At 44.0% G+C, this 23,231-nt stretch overlaps 1 protein-coding gene across 6 annotated transcripts in view; it reads right to left on the bottom strand.

The window, feature by feature from the left end:
• LOC135547286 (tensin-1-like) overlaps window positions 1-23,231 on the bottom strand; it is a 293,490-nt gene that overhangs the window by 191,425 nt on the left and 78,834 nt on the right. Inside the window, exon 1 of one of the 6 annotated variants that reach the window (XM_064976122.1) lies at window positions 15,083-15,549. The exons of the other annotated variants lie outside the window; for them this stretch is intronic. Coding sequence (XP_064832194.1) covers window positions 15,083-15,163 — 81 coding nt within the window. The 5' untranslated portion in view covers window positions 15,164-15,549. Of the gene's footprint in view, window positions 1-15,082; window positions 15,550-23,231 lie in introns of those variants that run through there. 6 annotated transcript variants of the gene reach the window in all.

The raw sequence follows: 23,231 nt of genomic DNA, 5'->3' as shown, positions 1-23,231 counted from the left end.
CCAGAGTACCTTCTTCCATATGTGTGTGGAGTCTCCCACATGCCTTTTGGCGAAAACCAAACGTTTTTGTTTGCTTATTTTTTTCTTTAAGCAATGTCTTTTTTTCTGGCCACTCTTCCGTAAAACCCAGCTCTGTGGAGTGTACGGCTTACGGTGGTCTATGGACAGATACTCCAATCTCCGTTATGGAGCTTTGCAGCTCCTTCAGGGTTACTTTTGGTCTCTTTGTTGCCTCTGATTAATGCCCTCCTTGCCTGGTCCGTGAGTTTTGGTGGGCGGCCCTCTCTTGGCAGGTTTGTTGTGGTGCCATGTTCTTTCCATTTAAAAAAAATGGATTTGATGGTGCTCCGTGGGATGTTGAAAGTTTCTGATATTTTTTTATAACCCAAACCTGATCTGTACTTCTCCACAACTTTGTCTCTGACCTGTTTCGAGAGCTCATTAGTCTTCATGGTGCCTCTTGCTTGGTGTTGCCCCTCGCTTAGTGGTGTTGCAGACTCTGGTGCCTTTCAGAACAGGTGTATATTTACTAATCTCATGTGACAGATCATGTGAGACTTAGATTGCACACAGGTGGACTTTATTTAACTAATTGTGTGACTTCTGAAGGTAATTGGTTACACCAGATCTTATTTAGTGGCTTCATAACAAAGGCTTCATAACGCACTACTTTTCTGTTTTTTATTTTGTAGAATATTTTGAAACAAGTCATTTTTTTAAATTTCACTTCACCAATTGGGACTAATTTGTGTATGTGTCATGTCCTGACCATAGTTCCTATTTTAGTTTGGTCAGGGTGTGAATTGGGGTGGGCATTCTATGTGTTGTTCTATGTTTTTGTATTTCTGTGTTTGGCCTGGTATGGTTCCCAATCAGAGGCAGCTATTTATCGTTGGCTCTGATTGAGAACCATATTTAGGCAGCCTGTTTTCCCACTATGGGTTGTGCGTAGTTGTTTTCTGTTTCTGCACCTGACAGGACTATTTTGTTTTCATTCATTCTCTTTGTTATTTTGTTTTGTGTTCAGTTTAAATAAAAAATAACACGAACACTTACCACGCTGCGCTTTGGTCCACACCTTCTTCATACGACGACCGTTACAGTATACCATAAAATCCAAATAAAAATCCATTTAAATTACAGGTTGTAATGCAACAAAATAGGAAAAACGTCAAAGGGGATGAATACTTTTGCAAGGCACTGGTACATGCACATATTACATCTATTACCTCGACTAACCTGTGCCCCTGCACATTGACTCTGTACCAGTACCCTGTGTATATAGCCTCACTACTGTTATTATATTGTTGCCGTTTAAGTATCAGACCTTTTTTTTAACCTAAAATTAAATACCCAAATCCAACTGCCTGTAGCTCAGGAACTGAAGCAAGGACATACATATTCTTGATACCATTTGAAAGGGAACACTTTGAAGTTTGCGGAAATGTGAAATTATTGTAGGAGAATATAACACATTAGATCTGGTAAAAGATAATATAACCAAAGAAACATGTGTTTTCTATATATATGTTTTTAAATGCAAGAGAAAGGCCAGATAGGAGTATAGGTGTAATTTAAATTTGTCCATCAGGTGGCAGCAGTGTGTGTGCACAGTTTCAGACTTATCTCGTGAAGAATTACACTACTGCAACATCAAGTAAAAAATGCTATGGTAATAAAAAATTACATTCAGATTACTGAATGTAAGTACATTATTTATCTTCAGAGGTGAATGTATCAAACCAGTTGCTGTGATAAAAGTTATTTGTTATTGTGCACTCTCCTCAAACAATAGCATTTTTCATTGTAAAAGCTACTGTTAATTGGCCACAATTGCAGTCAGATTTAAGCTTTCTGCCCATACTAGACATGTCTGTGTCCCGGAAAGTTGGCTGTTGTATATAATGTCATTCTTTGTCATTGCGCACCTTAGCAACAACCGTCCCTGTTTAGGGACACCGATCCCGTAGGGCTTGTAATTAAGCATTTCACTGTAAGGTCTACACCTGTTGTATTCTGATGCATGTGACACATAAAATTTGATTTGATGAAGGGAGGAATTTGACCTTTTCTTTCTCTCATCTCCTCCTCCTCTACGACTCTCCTTTCCTCCATCCACCGGCCTCACAATGGATGGTCACCTGATTTCATTTAGGGAGAAATGCACCTCAGGCATTCCAATGTTTCCCTCTCTCGCTCCCTCTCTTTCTCTCAACATGCATTTTCATCTCAGTGAAGTGGATCCCAGGGAGAAAATGACTCAGTCATCCAGAAGTGAAGAGAGAAAATCACCCATTTTTTCACAGGCTAATCAACAGAATGGAGGGAGAAAAGCATTAAGTACAGACTTTGAATCTAGTCTCAATCCACTATTGAGTTATGTTTATTTATTTAACCTTAATTTAACTAGGCTAGTCAGTTAATTAGAGATCGGGCTACTTTTTTCAACATTCTGTTAAAAATCGTGCAACATTTCAAAGTCCTGCTACTCATGCCAGGAATATAGTATATGCATATGATTAGTATGTGTGCATAGAAAACACTCTGAAGCTTCTAGAACTGGTTCAATTGTGTCTGTGACTATAACAGAACGAGTTTCGTGGTCAAAATCGCCAGAAAACCTGGTCACTAAATCGTCGGAGAAAAAATCAATCCGCCAGTGTATGTATTTTCTATTGGAAGGAAAAATACTTAAGGGTGAGAATACAGTTCCTATAGCTTCCACACGATGTCGCCAATGTTGTGATTTCGATTCAACTAAATCCTTGGTCATCTGAGTAATAGCCACATCCGGTTGTCAAGGCCACAGCTGTAAACAATGGAACCTGAAAAGTTAGTTATGTTTCCCAAACTCGTGCTTATTGAATACAGATCGCTTCGTGATCAATTTAATCGTTTATTAACGTTTAGTAATACCTAAAGTTGGATTACAGAAGTAGTTTGAAGTGTTTTGTCAAAGTTTATAGGCAACTTTTTTAATTTTAAAAAATAACGTCGCGTTTAAAAAATGTATTTTTACTGGATCTGACGGTGTTCATAAATTGACATTTGGGTACACAAGGACAGATTTAATCGAAAAAAAGACCCAATTGTGATGTTTATGGGACATATAGGAGTGCCAACAAAGAATCTCGTCAAAGGTAATGAATGTTTTATATTTTATTTCTGCGTTTTGTGTAGCGCCGGCTACGCTAATTCCTTTGTTTACATCCCTTCTGGTATTTTGGCGTGTTGCCTGCTATCAGATAATAGCTACTCATGCTTTCGCCGAAAAGCATTTTACAAATCTGACTCGTTGGCTTGATTCACAACGAGTGTAGCTTGAATTGACTACCCTGCATGTGAATTTTAATGAATGTTTGAGTTTTAACGAGTGCTATTAGCATTTGGCATAGCGCATTTGCATTTATTGTTGGCAGGGGGTGCGGTTGCGTCCCGGGTGGGCCAGACAGGTTAAGAACAAATTCTTATTTACAATGACTGCCTATCCCGGCGATGCTGGGCCAATTGTGCATCGCCAGATGAGACTTCCAATCACGACCGGTTGTGATACAGCCTGGAATCAAACCAGGATCTGTAGTGATGCCTCTAGCACTGAGATGCAGTGACCACTTGGGAGCCCATGTAAACAGCGGTTGTATGTGAAAGTCAGTATGCATTAATAGAGTGACAACATCTTGCATATAAATATGTTACATTTATGAGTCACAAATGTCTGTAAAATTGTACTTTACACTATGCAAACACACCACATCTCACTACCAGAGTTAATTCAGTGTCAACCCACAACTGCTTAAGATAAACACCACTTTAGGCCTATATCCATTTAGACAACAACAAATCTATAATCTGAACTGAAGTCATTAACAAGGTATAACATCAAAAGACAGCTGAAAGTCTCTCAACTAAACTCACTGAAACCCAACTTCTAAACAGAACAATGACTTTGAACAATAACAATGCTTTGGTTCTCAGTCTGCAGGTATCTGCAGGGATGGTTAACTCAAGTATGTTCCACCCCCAGTGGCTTCAGGTCACGTCGTCCAGTCCCGACCTGGGAGAAATAACAACCCACACTCTTCGGCAAATGATAACCCGTTGAAGAACTATTTTTGGTTCCAGGTAAAACTATTTTGGTTCCAGGTAAAGCCCTATTGAGTTCCATGTAGAACCATTTCCCCAGAAGGTTCTACATGGAACCCAAAAGTGTTCTTCCTAGAACCAAAAAGGGTTATCCTATGGGGACTGCCAAAACAACCCTTTTGGAACTCAGCCACACTCCAAAAAACAGTTTGCAGCGGCATCCTGGCGTCATGGCATCGACAAGCTCTACAAGAAAAAAGAAAACATTTCCTGGTGCTTTCCCGACTCAAATTTAGTGCAATGCTGAGAGAAAATAAAGACTTATTTCGGAAAATTCCACAAGGATAAAGAGACTATGATGATTAAGTTGAGAGAAGAGAGAGCAGGGAGTAAGGCCATTACACTATTAAAATGGCATGTCATAGCTTTTGTTTTGAATTCTTTAACCATTATTTAATCATAACCATGCACGAAAAGCAGTTCAATTGGACTTGATATTGAATGACATCACCTAATTAGTTTGGCGTAGTCGGCACTTGTTTCGCAAAACCAGAACATCATTTTCTCCCAGAAGCCGTAGAGACATTGCAGCAAATGAAAATAAATGTCAGAAATTGAGCAACACTGGAGAAGCACGCCCCAAAAACCTCTGTAAACCTCTTCCCGCAAGCAGCCCGCTTTAATGGTCCTAATCCATGCTCAGTTTAAAGTAACCAAGTTCATCATCAGAAATGAGCTCTTTGCCCAGAAAAGGCAGCATGCATGCTTTCACCAGTGCTACAATTTGGCTTGATGATTGACAATTGATGAGGCTTCATAACCCCGAAAGTACTTTCTTTAAACTGACACAGACCTTTGCACATAATGGAGTGCGTGGTGGTGACATAAACCACGGTCTGCTCCACAACTTGTTATAGTACATAGGCCTAACGGTCATCCCACGGAGAACAACCACCTCACTATACGCCTCATAAAGGCATACACGCCCCTGTGGGACTTAGTCTCTCTTATATCCCATCATAAATAATGAAGTTACACATGTATCTTACACAGTGGTCTCATTTTCGCACTCGTAACAAATTCCACACAGGAGATTTGTAGAATCTGATAAAGAAGGCTGTTTTATCTCAAGAAGCAGACACTGAAATACAACATGGTCTTTCTGTTTTGTGGCAACAGAGCTCCTCAAATGAAAACATTGATGATAAAGCTAAGGGCATGAATTATGGTCGCTTCAGATTGGTTGCAAAGAGTAATGTTGTAACTGACAGACGCAGAAGCCATTGTTTGGCTACACTCTTTCTTCCCCCCATAAGTCGGTCAGACAATGCCTCCTTGGATGCTGGCGGCATGCAGACTACTGTATTCAGCTAGTGGGCAACTCGCCCAGCCTCAGACACACCTGTATCATTGCTGTTGTTGTTATCAGGGTGTAAAATCCCAGGCTGTCAACAGACTAGCCCAATAATTTACTACTGGTTAGGGGAAGAGAGGCATCAATAATAGGAGCTGAAGAGCTTTATCAAGCAAGGAAAAACAAACGTGGGTCTCTTTCTCAATTGTCTAAAGATCTGTCCTATTCTCCACTTCTTCATCTGCACTGTTCTGAGAATACCTGATCAAGAGTAGGAAAGCCTAACGATGAGTTTCCACCACATTGTTTTTACCATTTGAGCATTTTATAGAAGAAGGGAATGAGATAATGGGAACGAGCTGGGGAGGGACGGGGACTTTTAGACAATTGAGAAATAGCCTTAGAATTCACCGCTCGTCACGGCAGTGGAGGTCTATTGGGCGAGTATTCATGTTGAAATGTTCTGGCATGGCTCACACTTGATTCAGGTGCTGAATGTATCAGAGGCTCAACATGGCCATATACGGTGAAGGCAGTGTTCACAAGCAAGCCAGAAAGTGGAGTTTATAGATGCAACAAGGGATCAAAACTGAGGCCAAAATCCCTCACAATACAGGAACAATACAGGAATGCGTGAACCTTCATATTGACTCACACATAGCAGTCCATTTATTTTAACACACACACACACACACACACACACACACACACACACACACACACACACACACACACACACACACACACACACACACACACACACACACACACCTACATACACATATAAGCTCAGTGGCCTATGGTATGTAGCCAAGGCCAGTTTGTGATGAGTTGTGAATGATTGCGGGATTGTAGAGGTAGATGCTGGGGAGGATGGAGGAGGCCTGGACTCTCGGCTCTCATTTATGTCTCGCCCCACAGCCATGTCTCACTTCCTGTTCGATGAATCCTGACCTCCACTGGAATCAGGTCCAGCCTAACCAACCCCGTCTACGAGTGATGTCACCTGCAAGGCTTTATTGAACTCTCTTTCAGTTGAATTCCGCAGTCTACAGAGCAAAATGGCTGTGGAGCATTTTGAAATACCATACTGTGTTTCTCAAAGCAATGCATGTAAATTCTGGAATGTAAAACTCTGGTGCTGAGTGTAAAATGTTTACGCAAATGGGCTCAAGCCGAGCCTTTCCGCAAAGAAGCATATTTTCAAGAACTGTCACTCACAGAATACATGCTCAGGGGAGAATGTGATTTTTTTTGTCCAGGAATATGCTTTACCTGGTTCCGGGCAGCCGGCCCCTGAATGTACTAAGCACATAGTGCTCAAAGGATAACTGCCCACTGACCAAAATAGTATTTGGCCATAGCCTGCACTCTATCACTCAATCTATCTTATGCAAGCAAACTTGATCCGTTTTAGCAAGAGACGACCAAGAGAGTATAACCCTATTTTATAATGCTAAATATAAGGTAGGAGTCTTCTCACATGCAACTCTAGTCTCCAGGCTACTCAGTCAAATCCCGTAGCAGACTGGACGCAGCTCAGACCTGCAGAGAATTCCATAACACTTCATAAATGGCTTATTCACCTCAATTGCCTGCCTCGATCTCACTGCACTCATAAAGGGAGACCAAACTCAACTGAAGTCCTCACTAGTGATCTTAATAATGTGGTGCTATTTTGTCTCCATAGCCACAAGGGATTTTGTTTATTGGAGAATGATTGATGCTGGTGATCAGGCTCTCTCTGAAGGATCATGGTCTGTTTCTATGACAAACTATGGGTAACCCCAAGTGAAACAAAACAACTAAGCCAGAAATAAACCTGGGAAAGGTTAAATAGTTAAAGCCACAAGAGGAACATCAAAAGCTCCCCATATTAAAGCCAGTGTTCGGGAACTCAGCCAACGCTCAAAACAGTTGTTGATGAGTGACATGAACCATCTATGGAGAGTAGAGGATGGCAGCACTCTACACACATCTGGGTTGTTTTCTGTGGCAGCATGTGTGGACCCAATCCTCCACATTTTTTCTGAGGGTTGTCACAAAGTATCAGCCTGTCTCATCAGAACACTTACTTCTGCTATTGATCCAATACAACATTGAAGCCATATTACAAAACAAAATCAGAGAAAAGAGGACATGCGGAGGGGAAAAAAACTAGTCAAACCGCTAACTAAGGCAACATTGAATCCCCAAAACAGGATTTATTATGGAACTGGAAGACAGATGTTCTTTCCTATTGATCAGAGTATCTCTTTCCCACAAGAAAATGTGACAAACCCAATACAGGTCTTCCAGCCAGAGCAAGGACGGGCAACTTTGATGGGGGTGGGGCTCACAAAAAAATCTGAACTCATCATGAGGGGCCGCAGTGGCCCGCGGGTCTGCGTACCCGCATCCATACCCACATATTCAGTCATAGCCTGTCCTAGCCTTTTGGGGGCCCTAAACAAAATGTTGCCGGGGGGCCCCCCCACCTTGCGAGCAAAACATTTTAGCGGCCCCCCTCTTGGCAGCGGAGACAGCAATGTTTTTACTATGATATCTGCGTGAGAGTGACTAGCAAAATCAATTTGCACCCCCGACTGGAGTGTTTACGGACATATTCAACCTCTCCCTATGCCAGTCTGTTGTCCCCACTTGCCGACCCCAGGTGGAGATGGTAGGCAACAACACCTCCGTCACGCTGATCCTCAACATGAGGGCCCCCCAGGCATGTGTGCTCAGCCCCCTCCTGTACTCCCTGTTCACCCAAGACTGCACGGCTACGCACAACTCCAACTCAATCAACAAGTTTTCTGACAACACAACAGTAGACCTGATTACCAACAACGACCTACAGGGAGAAGGATAGACCCATGGTGGAGTGGTGCCAGGATAATAACCTCTCACTCAATGTAAAACAAACAAAGGAGCTGATCGTGGACAACAGGAGACAGAGGAGAGGGCTGCAGTGGATAGGGTCAAAAGCTTCAAGTTCCTTCCACATCGCTGAGGACCTGAAATGGTCTCGCCACACCGACACCGTGGTGAATAAAGGTGCATCAGCGCCTCAACAACCACAGACGGCTGAAACAAAATCGGCCCCTAAGACCCTCACAAACGTCTACAGATGCATATTGAGAGCAGTCTGGCGGGCTGAATTACTACCTGGTATGACAACTGCACCGCCCTCAACCACCGCTATCCAGAGGTTGGTGCGGTCAGCCCAACGCATTACCGGGGGCACGCTGCCTGCCCTTCGGGACATTTACAGCACTCTGTGTCAAAGGAAGGCCAACAAAGACATCAAGTACTTCAGCCATCCGAGCCATGGTCTATTCATTCTCCTACCTTCTGGCAGACAGAGATGTAACAGGACAGGTGCATTACAGCCAGGACCGAGAGACTGAAAAACAGCTTCTATCTCCAGGCCACCAGATTGTTGAAAAGCATCACTAGCCGATTACCTGCCCAGTACTCAGCCCTGCACCTTGAGACAAATGCCCACTGTAAACTCAGCAAAAAGAAACGGACCTTTTTCCTGAAACCTGTCTTTCAAAGATAATTCGTAAAAATCCAAATAACTTCACAGATCTTCATTGTAAAGGGTTTTAACGCGGTTTCCCATGCTTGTTCAATGAACCATAAACAATTAATGAACATGCACCTGTGGAACGGTCGTTAAGACACTAACAGCTTACATACGGTAAGCAATTAAGGTCACAGTTATGAAAACTTAGGACACAAAAGAGGCCTTTCTACACCAAAAGAAAGATGCCCACTGTCCCTGCTCATCTGCGGGAACGTGCCTTAGGCATGCTGCAAGGAGGCATGAGGACTGCAGATGTGGCCAGAGCAATAAATTGCAATGTCCGTACTTTGAGACGCCTAAGACAGCACTAGAGGGAGACAAGACGAACAGCTGATCGTCCTCGCAGTGGCAAACCACATGTAACAACACCTGCACAGGATCATTACATCCGAACATCACACCTGCGGGACAGGTACAGGATGGCAACAACCACTGCCCGAGTTACACCAGGAACTCACAATCTCTCCATCAGTGTTCAGACTCTCCGCAATAGGCTGCAAGAGGCTGGACTGAGGGCTTGTAGGCCTGTTGTAAGGCAGGTCCTCACCAGACATCACGTCGCCTATGGGCACAAACCCATCCATCACTGGACCAGACAGGACTGGCAAAAAGTGCTCTTCACTGATGAGTCGCAGTTTTGTCTCACCAGGGGTGATAGTCGGATTTGCATTTATCGTCGAAGGAATGAACGTTACACCGAGGCCTGTACTCTGGAGCGAGAGCGATTTGGAGGTGGAGGTTCCACCATGGTCTGGGGCATTGTGTCACAGCATCATCGGACTGAGCTTGTTGTCACTGCAGGCAATCTCAACGCTGTGCGTTACAGGGTAGACATCCTCCTCCCTCATGTGGTACCCTTCCGGCAGGCTTATCCTGACATGACCCTCCAGCATGACAATGCCACCAGCCATACTGATCATTCTGTGCGTGATTTCCTGCAAGACAGGAATGTCAGTGTTCTGACAGCATGTCTGGGACCTGTTGGATCAGAGGGTGAGGGCTATTCCCCCCAGAAATGTCCGGAAACTTGCAGCTGCCTTGAAAGAATGGGGTAACATCTCACAGCAAGAACTGGCACATCTGGTGCTGTCCATGAGGAGATGCACTGCAGTACTTAATGCAACAGTTGGCCACACTAGATACTGACTGTTACTTTGATTTTGACCCCCCACACCCACATACCCCAGTATCTCCACTTGCACATTCATCTTCTGCACATCTACCATTCCAGTGTTTAACTGCTATATTGTAATTACTTCGCCACCATGGCCTATTTATTGCCTTACCTCCCTTATCTTACCTCATTTGCACATACTGTATATAGACTTTTTCTACTGTATTATTGACTGTATGTTTGTTTATTCCATGTGTAACTCTGTGTTGTTGTATGTGTCGAACTGCTTTACTTTATCTTGGCCAGGTCGCAGGTGCAAATGAGAACTGGTTCAATAAACTACCTGGTTCAATAAAGGTGAAATAAAAACTTAAAAAATTGTTCAGGGACACATTATTCCATTTCTGTTAGTCGCAAGTCTGTGGAACTTGTTCAGTTTATGTCTCAGTTATTGAATCTTGTTATGTTCATACAAATATTTGCACATGTTAAGTTTGCAGAAAATAAACGCAGTTGACTGTGAGAGGACGTTTCTTTCTTTGCTGAGTTTATATAGTAATTGAAACACTGACCACCTCATATTCTGTTTATATATTGTTGTTTCCTCACTGTGTATGTATTTACTGTATTCTCAACATACCCCATCCTAATATACCTACTACTGTACATACCATTTTCTTTCCAAATGATATACTGTTTATACACACCACTTATTTATATGCTGGATTCTGACACATGCTCACTATAGAAATATACTCTGGATTGTTAATTGTCCCGCTCTGTCATTTCTTGATTTCTTGTTTAGATGTTTTGATTATTTGTGTATTTGTATTGTATTTGCGAGACATTCTACTGCATTGTTGAATCTAGAAACAAGCATTTCACTGCTCCTGTTATAACATCTGCAAACCTGTGTACACGACCAATAAATGTTGATTTGATTTAAACAACAAGCTGGGACTGGAACGTACAGCCATTCCAGATTGGAGTTCCAATCCATACGGATATGGCGAGAGGGCCAGGGAAGGCTGAGGGCCAGGGAAGGCTGAGGGCCAGGGAAGGATGAGGGCCAGGGAAGGCTGAGGGTCAGGGAAGGCTGAGGGCAACGGAAGGCTGAGGGTCAGGGAAGGCTGAGGGCCAGGGAAGGCTGAGGGCCAGGGAAGGCTAAGGGTCAGGGAAGGCTGAGGGCCAGGGAAGACTGAGGGCCAGGGAAGGCTGAGGGCCAGGGAAGGCTGAGGGCCAGGGAAGACTGAGGGCCAGGGAAGGCTGAGGGCCAGGGAAGGCTGAGGGTCAGGGAAGGCTGAGGGCAACGGAAGGCTGAGGGTCAGGGAAGGCTGAGGGCCAGGGAAGGCTGAGGGTCAGGGAAGGCTGAGGGCCAGGGAAGACTGAGGGCCAGGGAAGGCTGGGGGCCAGGGAAGGCTGAGGGCCACAGAAGGCTGAGGGCCACGGAAGGCTGAGGGTCAGGGAAGGCTGAGGGCCAGGGAAGGCTGAGGGCCAGGGAAGGCTGAGGGCCAGGGAAGGCTGAGGGCCACTGAAGGCTGAGGGCCAGGGAAGGCTGAGGGCCAGGGAAGGCTGAGGGCCAGGGAAGGCTGAGGGCCAGGGAAGGCTGAGGGCCAGGGAAGACTGAGGGCCAGGGAAGGCTGAGGGCCAGGGAAAACTGAGGGCCAGGGAAGGCTGAGGGCCAGGGAAGGCTGAGGGCCAGGGAAGGCTGAGGGCAACGGAAGGCTGAGGGTCAGGGAAGGCTGAGGGCCAGGGAAGGCTGAGGGCCAGGGAAGGCTGAGGGCCACAGAAGGCTGAGGGCCACGGAAGGCTGAGGGTCAGGGAAGGCTGAGGGTCAGGGAAGGCTGAGGGCCAGGGAAGGCTGAGGGCCAGGGAAGGCTGAGGGCCAGGGAAGGCTGAGGGCCAGGGAAGGCTGAGGGCAAATCTTAAACACCCTTTTATGTAGTGAGAAGGAGTGGTGGTCTACACTTCGGAACGCCGCTCAGAGTTTCACTGTTCCGCTCCATTGCTGCACCCTGAACTAATGGAACGTACAACACACACAGAGTGGAACTCCGAGATAAAGCATGTGTCCGATTGAACGCGATTGGGAATGATGAAATGGAGGAGGCATGCCGGAAAAGGGACTGCATGGCAAATCCATTATGTCTGCAAAGCATTGGGGCAATGTATAGCCAGATGTTGCAATTACAGAAACGCTGCCATATTTCAAAGGGGCCCCACATGTGCAACTCTCTTTCACTCAAATCATAGGTAATCCTATAGGAACTGAGGGGGGGGCAAACCAGCTACAGGACAAAGAGATAGAAAGAGGGGGAGACTGAGGTAAATGAGCAGAGAGGGGAATAGATTAAAATAAAATAGATGGTGTTAAAGAAAAAGGAAATACAAGGAGGAAATAAAAATCCTCAACCAACCCACTAAGCACCATATCTAGAATTAGGTTTCTGACAAGTGTGTACCCCAGACTGGGGCCTTTGAGATACTGACCACGACAACACCCCAGCATGAGCCTGACTCTGACTCTGGACCTGCACTGAGAAGACTATACTGTCCTGGTCTCCAGATTGACTAAATGTAGGTTAATGGACATTGATCATTCCATTAAGCTATTTGACCACTTTGACAGCTTGGTAATTTAGGCAAGGGTCAATATTTTCTTTGGCTTATAGTTGTAGGTGACACTCTGAAGTAGTGTTGTTTTAAATCAGAGGCTCATGGCAGCAATAAATGTTTACTATAAAATCCTTCATAAGCCCTTGCATATTGGTAGAAGTGGCCATTAATACACCACTAAAGGTCCTCTTTAAATCTGTACACTTTGCACTTAAAAAGGAATTTCAATCATAAATTGAAATCTGAGGTTTTGTTCTTAACCTTCTGATATGTTATCAGCACTTAAACGGATGATGTCACAGGCTTATAACCACTCCCATTAGGACCGCTAAGGTTCATAGAGTCGAGCAAAGGGAATGTACCCATGTGACATCATACTTCTGGGCGGAGTTAAGTCCTTTTTCTGTTGTGTCGGGGCTCAAACATTGTACACTCTTTATAACAAGTATTCTCTTCCAGTCACCTTGCTCATGGAAGACTTATGCAACCTAAGAATAACCCTCACTGACAAGATTATGTTTCTTGGCATATTTTCAAGCCGTTTTAGAGGACAGTTGATTTGTTTGCCATTGGCCTTTTCTGAGAAACTCTGGAAAACTGTCCGTGGATCTTATCAATAATTCACAAGTGTATTGTGGAAGAACATCCTGAGATTGGTGTTTCAGGTATCGATGTTGTCCTCTTGCAAGGTCTTCTCTCGCGCCTTCTTATGCCATCCCCGTTTCACTTTTCCCTTCCGGTTGGCGAGTGTCTTCTGCGACTTCATTTCCTGCGTCTTGACTGTCATCTTCTGTCATTTCACGTCATTTCCTATTTTCCGAAAGCAACTGTTTCTGTCTGTAGCAGAAAAATCTGAATTCAGCCAAGACAGTTCAGACGTTCTGGGCTTTGGAGGGGGGAAAGGATCCTCCTCTTTCTGCTTGCCTAGCAGATAGCGCCAGTCTGGTTCATAGAGGAGGCCCGTTTCCTGCATCTCCCTTCACTAGACAGTAACTGCTTCTGCAGCTGGAAACACATCACTCTTCATTGTGGCCCTCACTCTTGAGCTTGGTCTCCAAACCACCCCAGCCTATACTCCGTTCCCTGACTTTACCAACAAACAAAAATGGGAAACATACCTTATTAATGTATGGCTCAAATAGTGAAATAAAGTCACGGAATGACTTTGAAGTACTGATAAATAGACTCATTGGTAGACGCTTCCAGGTTTCATAAAAAGACGTGTGCCTGGCATCGGTTATGTAAACCAACATTCTTCATGAACGTTACTGAGAGAGGTTTGATTGAATTTCACCCTGAAGTAAGTTGCATTGTTATACAGCCTCCTAAAAGCAGTCAATCAGTGACTAGGAGCTTAGCTGGTGGGCTTTGGGGTCCTTTAACAATCCCCCTCCCCTAAAGGGAATAATGCTGATGAACTAATCAAGGGGTCAGTTAAGTCTCTCCAGAACCATAGTTTGACAGAGGAGCAGAGATAGACCAAAGGGCCATCCCATCATAGTCACATCTCAATCAGCTGCACCGTGGCTCCTCTCTCGATTAAGTTCTTCTGGGTCGATCTGAAAACATAGACTACCAGTATGGTGGACATGGCCACTGTGGAGACTTTGTTTCCACCTGTCCAGTTATTTCACGTCACTGATGAAGGGTAATGGGAAGAACGTGGTACAACATAGTTCACAAAGGTGAAAGACATGCCTTTGTGCACACCTCCATACCTCTGAGCATTCGGACATTCTCAGCACAGCTCCGAAAGCACACACACATACACACACACGTTAGAGCGAACACACGTTAGATTAAATTATACAAGAGAGAGCAAAAATAGCTTTGTGTCTCGGCCAGGCAGAGAGAGAGGGAGAGAGAGGGAGGGAGAAAGAGAGAGTCAGACGGAACCAGCTTTTAAGGGAAGGGTAAAGATGACAGGAATGGGTCAACTCAGAGATTAAGGGAACACAGTCATCCCTCTCTCTCTCACAAACTTCTCTGACTGAAGTTTCCCCCCTCTTCATCTCACCCCCCAACAATCCAGCACCCTAATACCCTCACTCCCCATTGGCAGTGCAGACCACCCAGACTACCCAACAGGCCCTCAGACCCCCATTCCACTTCAATGGGTTGACCACCCTACATAATCCCATTGGGAAGTGTAGTCCATCCAGTTTACCTGGAGAAATGACATGAAAACAGACCCCCAAACACAAAAACACAAACACACAAAAACAGACCCCCACCCCCATACCCCTCACATACACCCACACATGCATACACCCACAAACACACACACACCAATACAGTCTCACAACCCACCCACACACATTTACAGACAAACACAGCTCACCCAGAACATGCAGGAGAGGCAGACCCAGGTGCGGGCTTGCCCAGCTAGGGCTGCGGGCAGGCTGAGAGACACAGAAGGCATATTTCCTTCCTTCTGGTGGATGCTGCTATGGCTCTCGCTACTCCAGACTGACCACAGGATTCCCAACTAGTCCAAACAGGAGGGATATCCAGCACCGCAAATCCATGACACGTCAGGGAAGACCAGAGAGGGTGACTGCTGCAGCTCTCCTTCTTTCTCTCTCAATCTCTCTCTCACATGCGTACTTGATCCCCTTCACTCTCTCTCTAACTCACTTGCTTCTTGTTTATATTTAGTTCCCTATTCTCTATGTTCCTCTCTGTCTCTCTCCGCCTCTGCAACTCAACTTTGTCCCTCCTCTCGCTCTCTTTTCCCCAACTCTTATTTTATCCCCAGTGCCTCTCCTTTCTCTCTTTTCTCCAGTGTCTCTCTTTCCGTCTCCCTCCACTGAGGGAACTTTCACAAAGCTTTTTGGGGTCAGGCTGCTCCTCTCCACGGGAGCAAAGGGGGAGGTGTTCAGAAAAGGGGCTCCGTTTATTCTCCATCCCTCTCCCCCCCCTCTCTTAGCCACCCGCCCCTCTCTCGACCCCCTCTCCTCTCTCTTCATTCTTAATTTCATTCATTCCTTGAACTCTCCCTCCTCTCCACTCCTTCCCTCTTTCTCACCTCCCCCATCCCTCGTTCCCTGGTTTTCCCTAGCTAACTGTGCTCACTCATGTCTGTGCTAACGTTGCTTAAATTTTTCATTAACTCCCTTTTTCTTTCCCTATCTTCTTCCCTCCCTCCCTCCCTGCATCCCCTATATCCACTCTCCTGCTTGTTTCAACTCCGCCTCACTGTCCGGACCATCCTGGCTCCTTCACCGTACCGTCAAACTCTTGACTGAAAATCTCTTCTGCTCGGTGGTCTCATCTAGTTTGCTTCCTCCCCAAAATAAACCAGGACCAGGCCCGGGAAGACGCATTGCTTTTACTCTTTTATTTCAAGGCCACAACAATCAAAGAGCCCTCCTCTAAAAGAGAAAGAAAAGACTCTGACCCCCTACTATAGAGAAAGAACACAGCAGGACTGGGAAGAAAAGCTGCTTCATTAAGTTCTCAATGGTCATCAATGGGCCACGTTAGCCCTGGCTTTAAGTCTCTCTGGTCTCCCCTGTGCGTCTTTCACACATGCACACTCACACACCCTTTCACGTCTTTCGCATGCATGCATGCACACACACACACACACACACACACACACACACACACACACACACACGCGCACGCTCACACACACACACACACACACACACACACACACACACACACACACACACATACACACACATGCGCGCGCACGCTCACACACACACACAGTATGAAAAAAGGACTAATCCCATGGTATTTCCTCTCAGTCACCTTATCGAGATGAACCAGCTCAGTGTTGAAATGTTTCAGTGTTAAAGTCCAGAACCCTTCCACTAATGTTTCACCTACTACACCACAATGTTCACGTAGTGCTCTTGACTAGAAGAGGGTAGAATGGGCGCAAATACTTTTTATCAATTCGTTGTAGTTTTTTAAGTGGGGACACAATAGAACTATCTTTATGGGGCAACGCAATTGTTGGAGTGAACAATCTCGGTGATGACTGTTTGACCTTTCTATTCCAGACAGTATTCCTTTCCACTATAAGCTCTGATAAAGAAAAGGAAAAAGTGCCCACCAGTCTTTCAGTGGGATTGCCTCTCCCTCTTCTCTGGTCTCTGTGGCGGCAGTGAGTGTGGACGTAAAGTGCTGTGAAATCATGAAATACTCTCTGCGTGTGTGTGATCGACGACATGACTGTCGGAGGGCGCAGAATCACTGATCAACAAATCCCCTTGCATCCCAAATAACTACTCATTATGTGGTCAAAATGTGCAAATAATAGACTAGCCTTGCTCAAACTGACCCTCTCAAACACACGATCACATGAGGGGCCGTGGAGAAAAGAGTGTAGTAGTTTTAGGACTACATCAGAGTATAGGTTGAGTCAGTGTAATACTAGGTGTTGACTTCCTCTGATAGAGATTAGTTGTACTTGTGTACATGCCATGGTCATTGAAGCAACGCCCCTCTAACCTTCTCCTCCTACCGTCTGCAGTTCCCACCTGGTCACTCCTGTGTGGGGTTACTGGGGTAAACGTTCTGCTTGTTTACTTCATCCTCATCTGACCCAGTGGTAAGGGACAAGATCTGGGTTTAAATACTATCTGAAATCTTTCAAGTTCTTTTAGCGTTTGCTCTAGCCTGCCTGCAATGCCAGGGGGGCGGGGTTGCAGTTTTGTGACTATTCTATTGGTTCCATTGCGCCAGGCAAGCTCAATTAAGCCAAGATGAAGTATTTTAAATGATTTCAAATAGTATTTGAACCCAGGTCTGTTAAGGAGAAATTCCCACTTAATCCTTGTGGGACAGCAACAACAGAATTCCATAGGGTCAAGGGTCAAAGACTTTGGATCTAACCATTACAACCATAAGATGCACCCTTAGGAACACAGGCATAGCCATGAACTGGAAAGGGGGGGCATACCAGCGAAACACCAGTAAAACATTGACAACCATTTCACGGGTGTCCTGTACGCTCAAAATCACTGTCCCGTCTGCAAATCAAATCAAACTGTATTTGTCACATGCGCTGAATACAAGTGTAGATCTTACCGTGAAATGCTTTCTTACAAACCCTTAACCAACAGTGCAGTTCAAGAAAGAGTTAAGGAAATATTTACCAAATAAACAAAAGTAAAAAATAATAAAAAGAAACACAATAAAATAACAATAACGAGGCTATATAGAGGGGGTATGTAACAATCCGGGTGTCGTGGGTGTGGAGTCAAAGGCAGGAGACAGAGAGTACAATGCTGTGCTCTTTAATGCACTAAACGCACCTCAGGGTGCTAACAATGATCACGGCCCCAAAACACAGGGAATGTCAAAATGACGATTCAAAAATGCACGACTAGGAACTAACACGTTCCTCTGATACAGAGCAGAAGGTTACAAAGATTAATCCCGCACAACAACCAGGCGGGCCGGCTGTCTAATAAAGACAAAAAAAACACCCTCAGGAAACCACCCTCAGTCGGACTCGTGACAGGGTACCGGTACCGAGTCAATGTGAGGGAGTACAAGTTAGTCAAGTTAATTTGTACATGTCGGTAGGGGTGAAGTGACTATGCATAGATAATAAATAGCGAGTAGCAGCAGTGTACAAAACAAATGGGAGGGGGGTGTCAATGTAAATAGTCCGGTGGCCATTTGATTAACTCTTCAGCAGTCTTATGACTTGGGGGTAGAAGCTGTTACGGAGCCTTTCCGGTCCCACTTGCCATGCTGTAGCAGAGAAACGTCTATGACTTGGGTGACTGGATTCTCTGATCATTTTTTGGGCTTTCCTCTGTTTTTCATATGACGTGATTGAATATGATCTTCATGACTGAAATCTTATGTTTGTGACACAAACTGAAGACACAATTGTCCCAAAATAGGTTTATTCCCACTCACAAGGCATAGTGGCCCCCGGTGGACATTTGCTATATCGCTTTTCCAAATTCTCGTAAGTCTGCATGTATCCAGAAAACAGGGACATAGGGCTAATTACACACATATACACACACACACACACACAGCATCGTCTCTGGAAATCACCAGATCAGTGCACATTACAGCCATCCCCGTGTGCCTTTGATAAGGACAGAGTGTGGACAAAGCTATCAGCAGGACATCTATGATTACCCCCTTTATCCCTTCAGATCAGTGCCCCAGTCACCAGCAGTCCCTGCTCCCCAGCCTGGCGAATGAAACAGGACACATGTCATCAGATGTGACAGTATCACAAACCATCATCTACAGAAGCATGGATGGAAGGCAAACAGGAATACAGATAAAGAAGGACAAACACATCCTCTTTATGTGTGTGCATGTGTGTGTGCAAGCGTGCGTGTCAGTGAAAGATCCTCAGAGAAGGAAAATTTCAGAAAAATGTAAGTAGTGAAACATTGAAAAAAGTTTTAGATAAAACAACACTAAATACATTCACGTCACCAAATAATTGATTAAAACACACTGTTTTGCAATGAAGGTCTACAGTAGCTTCAACAGCACCCTCTAGGGTAGTGCCATGGTTAAGCTGAAGGCAGCTATTTTCCATCCTCTAGGTACATTGACTTCAATACAAAACCTCAGAGGCTAGTGGTTCTCACCCCTTCCATAGACTTGCACAGTAATTATAACGACTTCCATAGAACGACCTCCAACCTATCAGAGCTCTTTCAGTATGAACTGACATGTTGTCCATCCAATCAAAGGATCATAAAATGTATCTAGTCGTGATGGGTTGAAAAATCAATAAGGTTACATATGGATATTATTTTTTAAGATATATTGTATCTTATCATTTTGACAATATCACAATATTCTTTTTGCGGTAGTTGGCTGTACCTGCACAAAAATCATTTGTTCTCCATCTTATTTTTAAATAGAAGCCAATTTGTTTTCATCACTTTTATTTCCATGACTGATCAAAACTAATATCCTCATGGCATCCCTCTGCAGCAGACATACAGTTTGGTGAGAAATATGTTTGCAAAACATGAAATTGCAATAAAATGACAGCACAGAATCTTAAAAGGATCAGACCCTTTTTTTAAATTTCTCCTAAAATGACATACCCAAATCTAACTATCTATAGCTCAGGACCTGAAGCAAGGATATGCATATTCTTGATACCATTTGAAAGAAAACACTTTGAAATTTGTGGAAATGTGAAATGAATATAGGAGAATTTAACACATTAGATCTGGTAAAAGATAATACGAAGATAAAAAAACTGTGTTTATTTTTTTCATTTTTTTCCATCGTCTTTGAAAAGCAAGAGAAAGGTCACTGTATTATTGCAGTTTATGCACAGGTTAGATTTTGGCCACTACATTGCAGAAGTGTATGTGCAATGTTGTAGACTGATCTAATGAACCATTGCATTTCTGTTCAATATGTTGTATCAAGTCTGCCCAAATGTGCCTAATTGGTTAATTGATATATTTTCAAGTTCATAACTGTGCACTCTCCTCAGAAAATAGCATTGTACTCTTCCACTGTAATAGCTACTGTAAATTGGACAGTGCAGTTAGATTAACAAGAATTTAAGCTTTCTGCTCATATCAGAAATGTCTATGTCCAGGGAAATGTTCTTGTTACTTACAACCTCATGCTAATCACATTAGCGCACATTAGCTCAACTGTCCCGATCCCGTAGAGGTTAATACATATAGAATCGTGACAATCGTGAGAATCCCAATACATATCGTATCGGCACTTAAGTATGGTGATAATATCGTATTGTGAGGTCAAGTCCCATCCCTTGAATCTAGTACTGAAAGCATGAGCTACAGCTAGCTAGCACTGCAGTGCATAAAGTGTGAAAAGTAGTTGACTAAAAGAGAGAGATAGACAATAGCTAAACAGTTAAGAATAAATGAATTTATCCTAGCTCGTTGGCTAGCCAATACTGCAACTCTTACAAGTCAAGCAAGCTTTTGGTTTTATTAATTTATTGCTACCAGGGCCCGCCGGTGTAACTGCTTGCTTTACACTGTACTTCATGATTGTACACATGGATTGGATTGTGGATTTACTAACACGTTAGTTCTAGTTTGTTGACTACCTTTATAACATTAACCTTTTCACAGGTACCAACAAACAGGTGTGATCATTCTACGGTGGTCCCTGCAGTGTACGCTCAAACCGGTGTGATTAGAATGCATATTTAGAACGTCCAGTTTGCATATTTAGAACGTCCAGTTTCGATTAACGCAACAATTAGAATTTGGGCTGGAGAAACTGTTATTTCACGGAAACATTTTGCACAAACACAGTCCTTAAAAAGTTATGTCCAGAATGTGACCAGTTAATTTTTGGATGCAATGTTCAGACATCCACAGAAGTAGCTACAGCATAACGCAATCATCCAAACTGGAAAATGTAGGCTACATTTGTCCTAGCACTAACTGATGAAAGATTGACGTAACACAAGCGGTCATATTTTTATAACTCTCGGCTGAAAGAAACTACAATATGAATTAGCTAATAGCAATTACTATTTAGAATTAATCACAGCTGAGCTCAACATTGATCTAAATAATTGAGTAAAATACTTTGTAGAAATTTAAAGTACACTGATGATGGGTAGTTTATGCACGCCGCCATGTATTTTCCCCCGCATCAACCAAAGATAATAAGAGGAAACAAGATGAGTTTGGTCTGTTTATAGTATGCCTGTTGAAGGGGGTGTGTTGTCAACGATCATTCACAACCCTTCATTTACTACTGGGAAGTTTACCCGAAAGATGAGTGAACAATTCCTTCACCTCATTACAACATCTTTCGTCTGACCGATGTTTACGTGACACCCAGAATGCATTGTATAATGTCAACAAACATGGCGCCACACATACAGTTGAAGTCGGAAGTTTACAAACACCATAGCCAAATACATTTAAATACATTACAACTCTGTTTTTCACAATTCCTGCCATTTAATCAGAGCAAAAAAATCCCTGTCTAGGTCAGTTAGGGTCACCACTTTATTTTACAACTTTGGAAGTATGCTTGGGGTCATTGTCCATTTGGAAGACCCATTTGCAATCAAGCTTTAACTTACAGATTGATGTCTTGAGATGTTGCTTCAATATATCCACATCATTTTCCTCCTCATAATGCCATCTATTTTGTGAAGTGCACCAGTCCCTCCAGCAGCAAAGCACCCCCACAACATGATGATGCAACCCCCGTGCTTCACGGTTGGGATGGTGTTCTTCGGCTTGCAAGCATCCCCTTTTTTCCACAAACATTGGTAATTATGGACAAACAGTTCTATTTTAGTTTTTTGTCCCTGTGTGCAGTTGCAAAGTCTGGATTTTTTTATGACGGTTTTAGAGCAGTGGCTTCTTCCTTGCTGAGCAGCCTTTCAGGTTATGTCGATACATGAATCGTATTACTGTGCATATACAGTGGTGAGAACAAGTATTTGATACACTGCGGATTTTGCAGGTTTTCCTACTTACAAAGCATGTAGAGGTCTGTAATGTCTGTAATTTTTTATCATAGGTACACTTCACCTGTGAGAGACGGAATCTAAAAAATTTAAAAAATCCAGATAATCACATTGTATGATTTTTAAGTAATTAATTTGCATTTTATTGCATGACATAAATATTTGAAACATCAGAAAAGCAGAACTTAATATTTGGTACAGAAACCTTTGTTTGCATTTACAGAGATCATACGTTTCCTGTAGTTCTTGACCAGGTTTGCACACACTGCAGCAGGGATTTTGGCCCACTCCTCCATACAGACCTTCTCCAGATCCTTCAGGTTTCGGGGCTGTCGCTGGGCAATACGGACTTTCAGCTCCCTCCAAAGATTTCCTATTGGGTCCAGGTCTGGAGACTGACTAGGCCACTCCAGGACCTTGAGATGTTTCTCACGGAGCCACTCTTTAGTTGCCCTGGCTGTGTGTTTAGGGTCGTTGTCATGCTGGCAGACCCAGCCATGACCCATCTTCAATGCTTTTACTGAGGGAAGGAGGTTGTTTGCCAAGATCTCGCGATACATGGCCCCATCCATCCTCCCCTCAATACGGTGCAGTCGTCCTGTCCCCTTTGCAGAAAAGCATCCCCAAAGAATGATGTTTTCACCTCCATGCTTCACGGTTGGGATGGTGTCCTTGGGGTTGTACTCATCCTTCTTCTTCCTCCAAACACGGCGAGGGGTAGTTTAGACCAAAAAGCTATATTTTTGTCTCATCAGACCACATGACCTTCTCCCATTCCTCCTCTGGATCATTCAGATGGTCATTGGCAAACTTCAGATGGGCCTGGACATGGGCTGGCTTGAGCAGGGGGACCTTGTGGGCGCTGCAGGATTTTAATCCATGACGGCGTAGTGTGTTACTAATGGTTTTCTTTGAGACTGTGGTCCCAGCTCTCTTCAGGTCATTGACCAGCTCCTGTCGTGTAGTTCTGGGCTGATCCCTCACCTTCCTCATGATCATTGATGCCCCACGAGGTGAGATCTTGCATGGAGCCCCAGACCAAGGGTGATTGACC

This window comes from Oncorhynchus masou, chromosome 10 (assembly GCF_036934945.1).
Source record: "Oncorhynchus masou masou isolate Uvic2021 chromosome 10, UVic_Omas_1.1, whole genome shotgun sequence".
Taxonomy (NCBI): domain Eukaryota; kingdom Metazoa; phylum Chordata; class Actinopteri; order Salmoniformes; family Salmonidae; genus Oncorhynchus; species Oncorhynchus masou.
The sequence above is the reverse complement of the archived record's forward strand: the minus strand, read 5'-3'. Positions and strand labels throughout refer to the sequence as shown.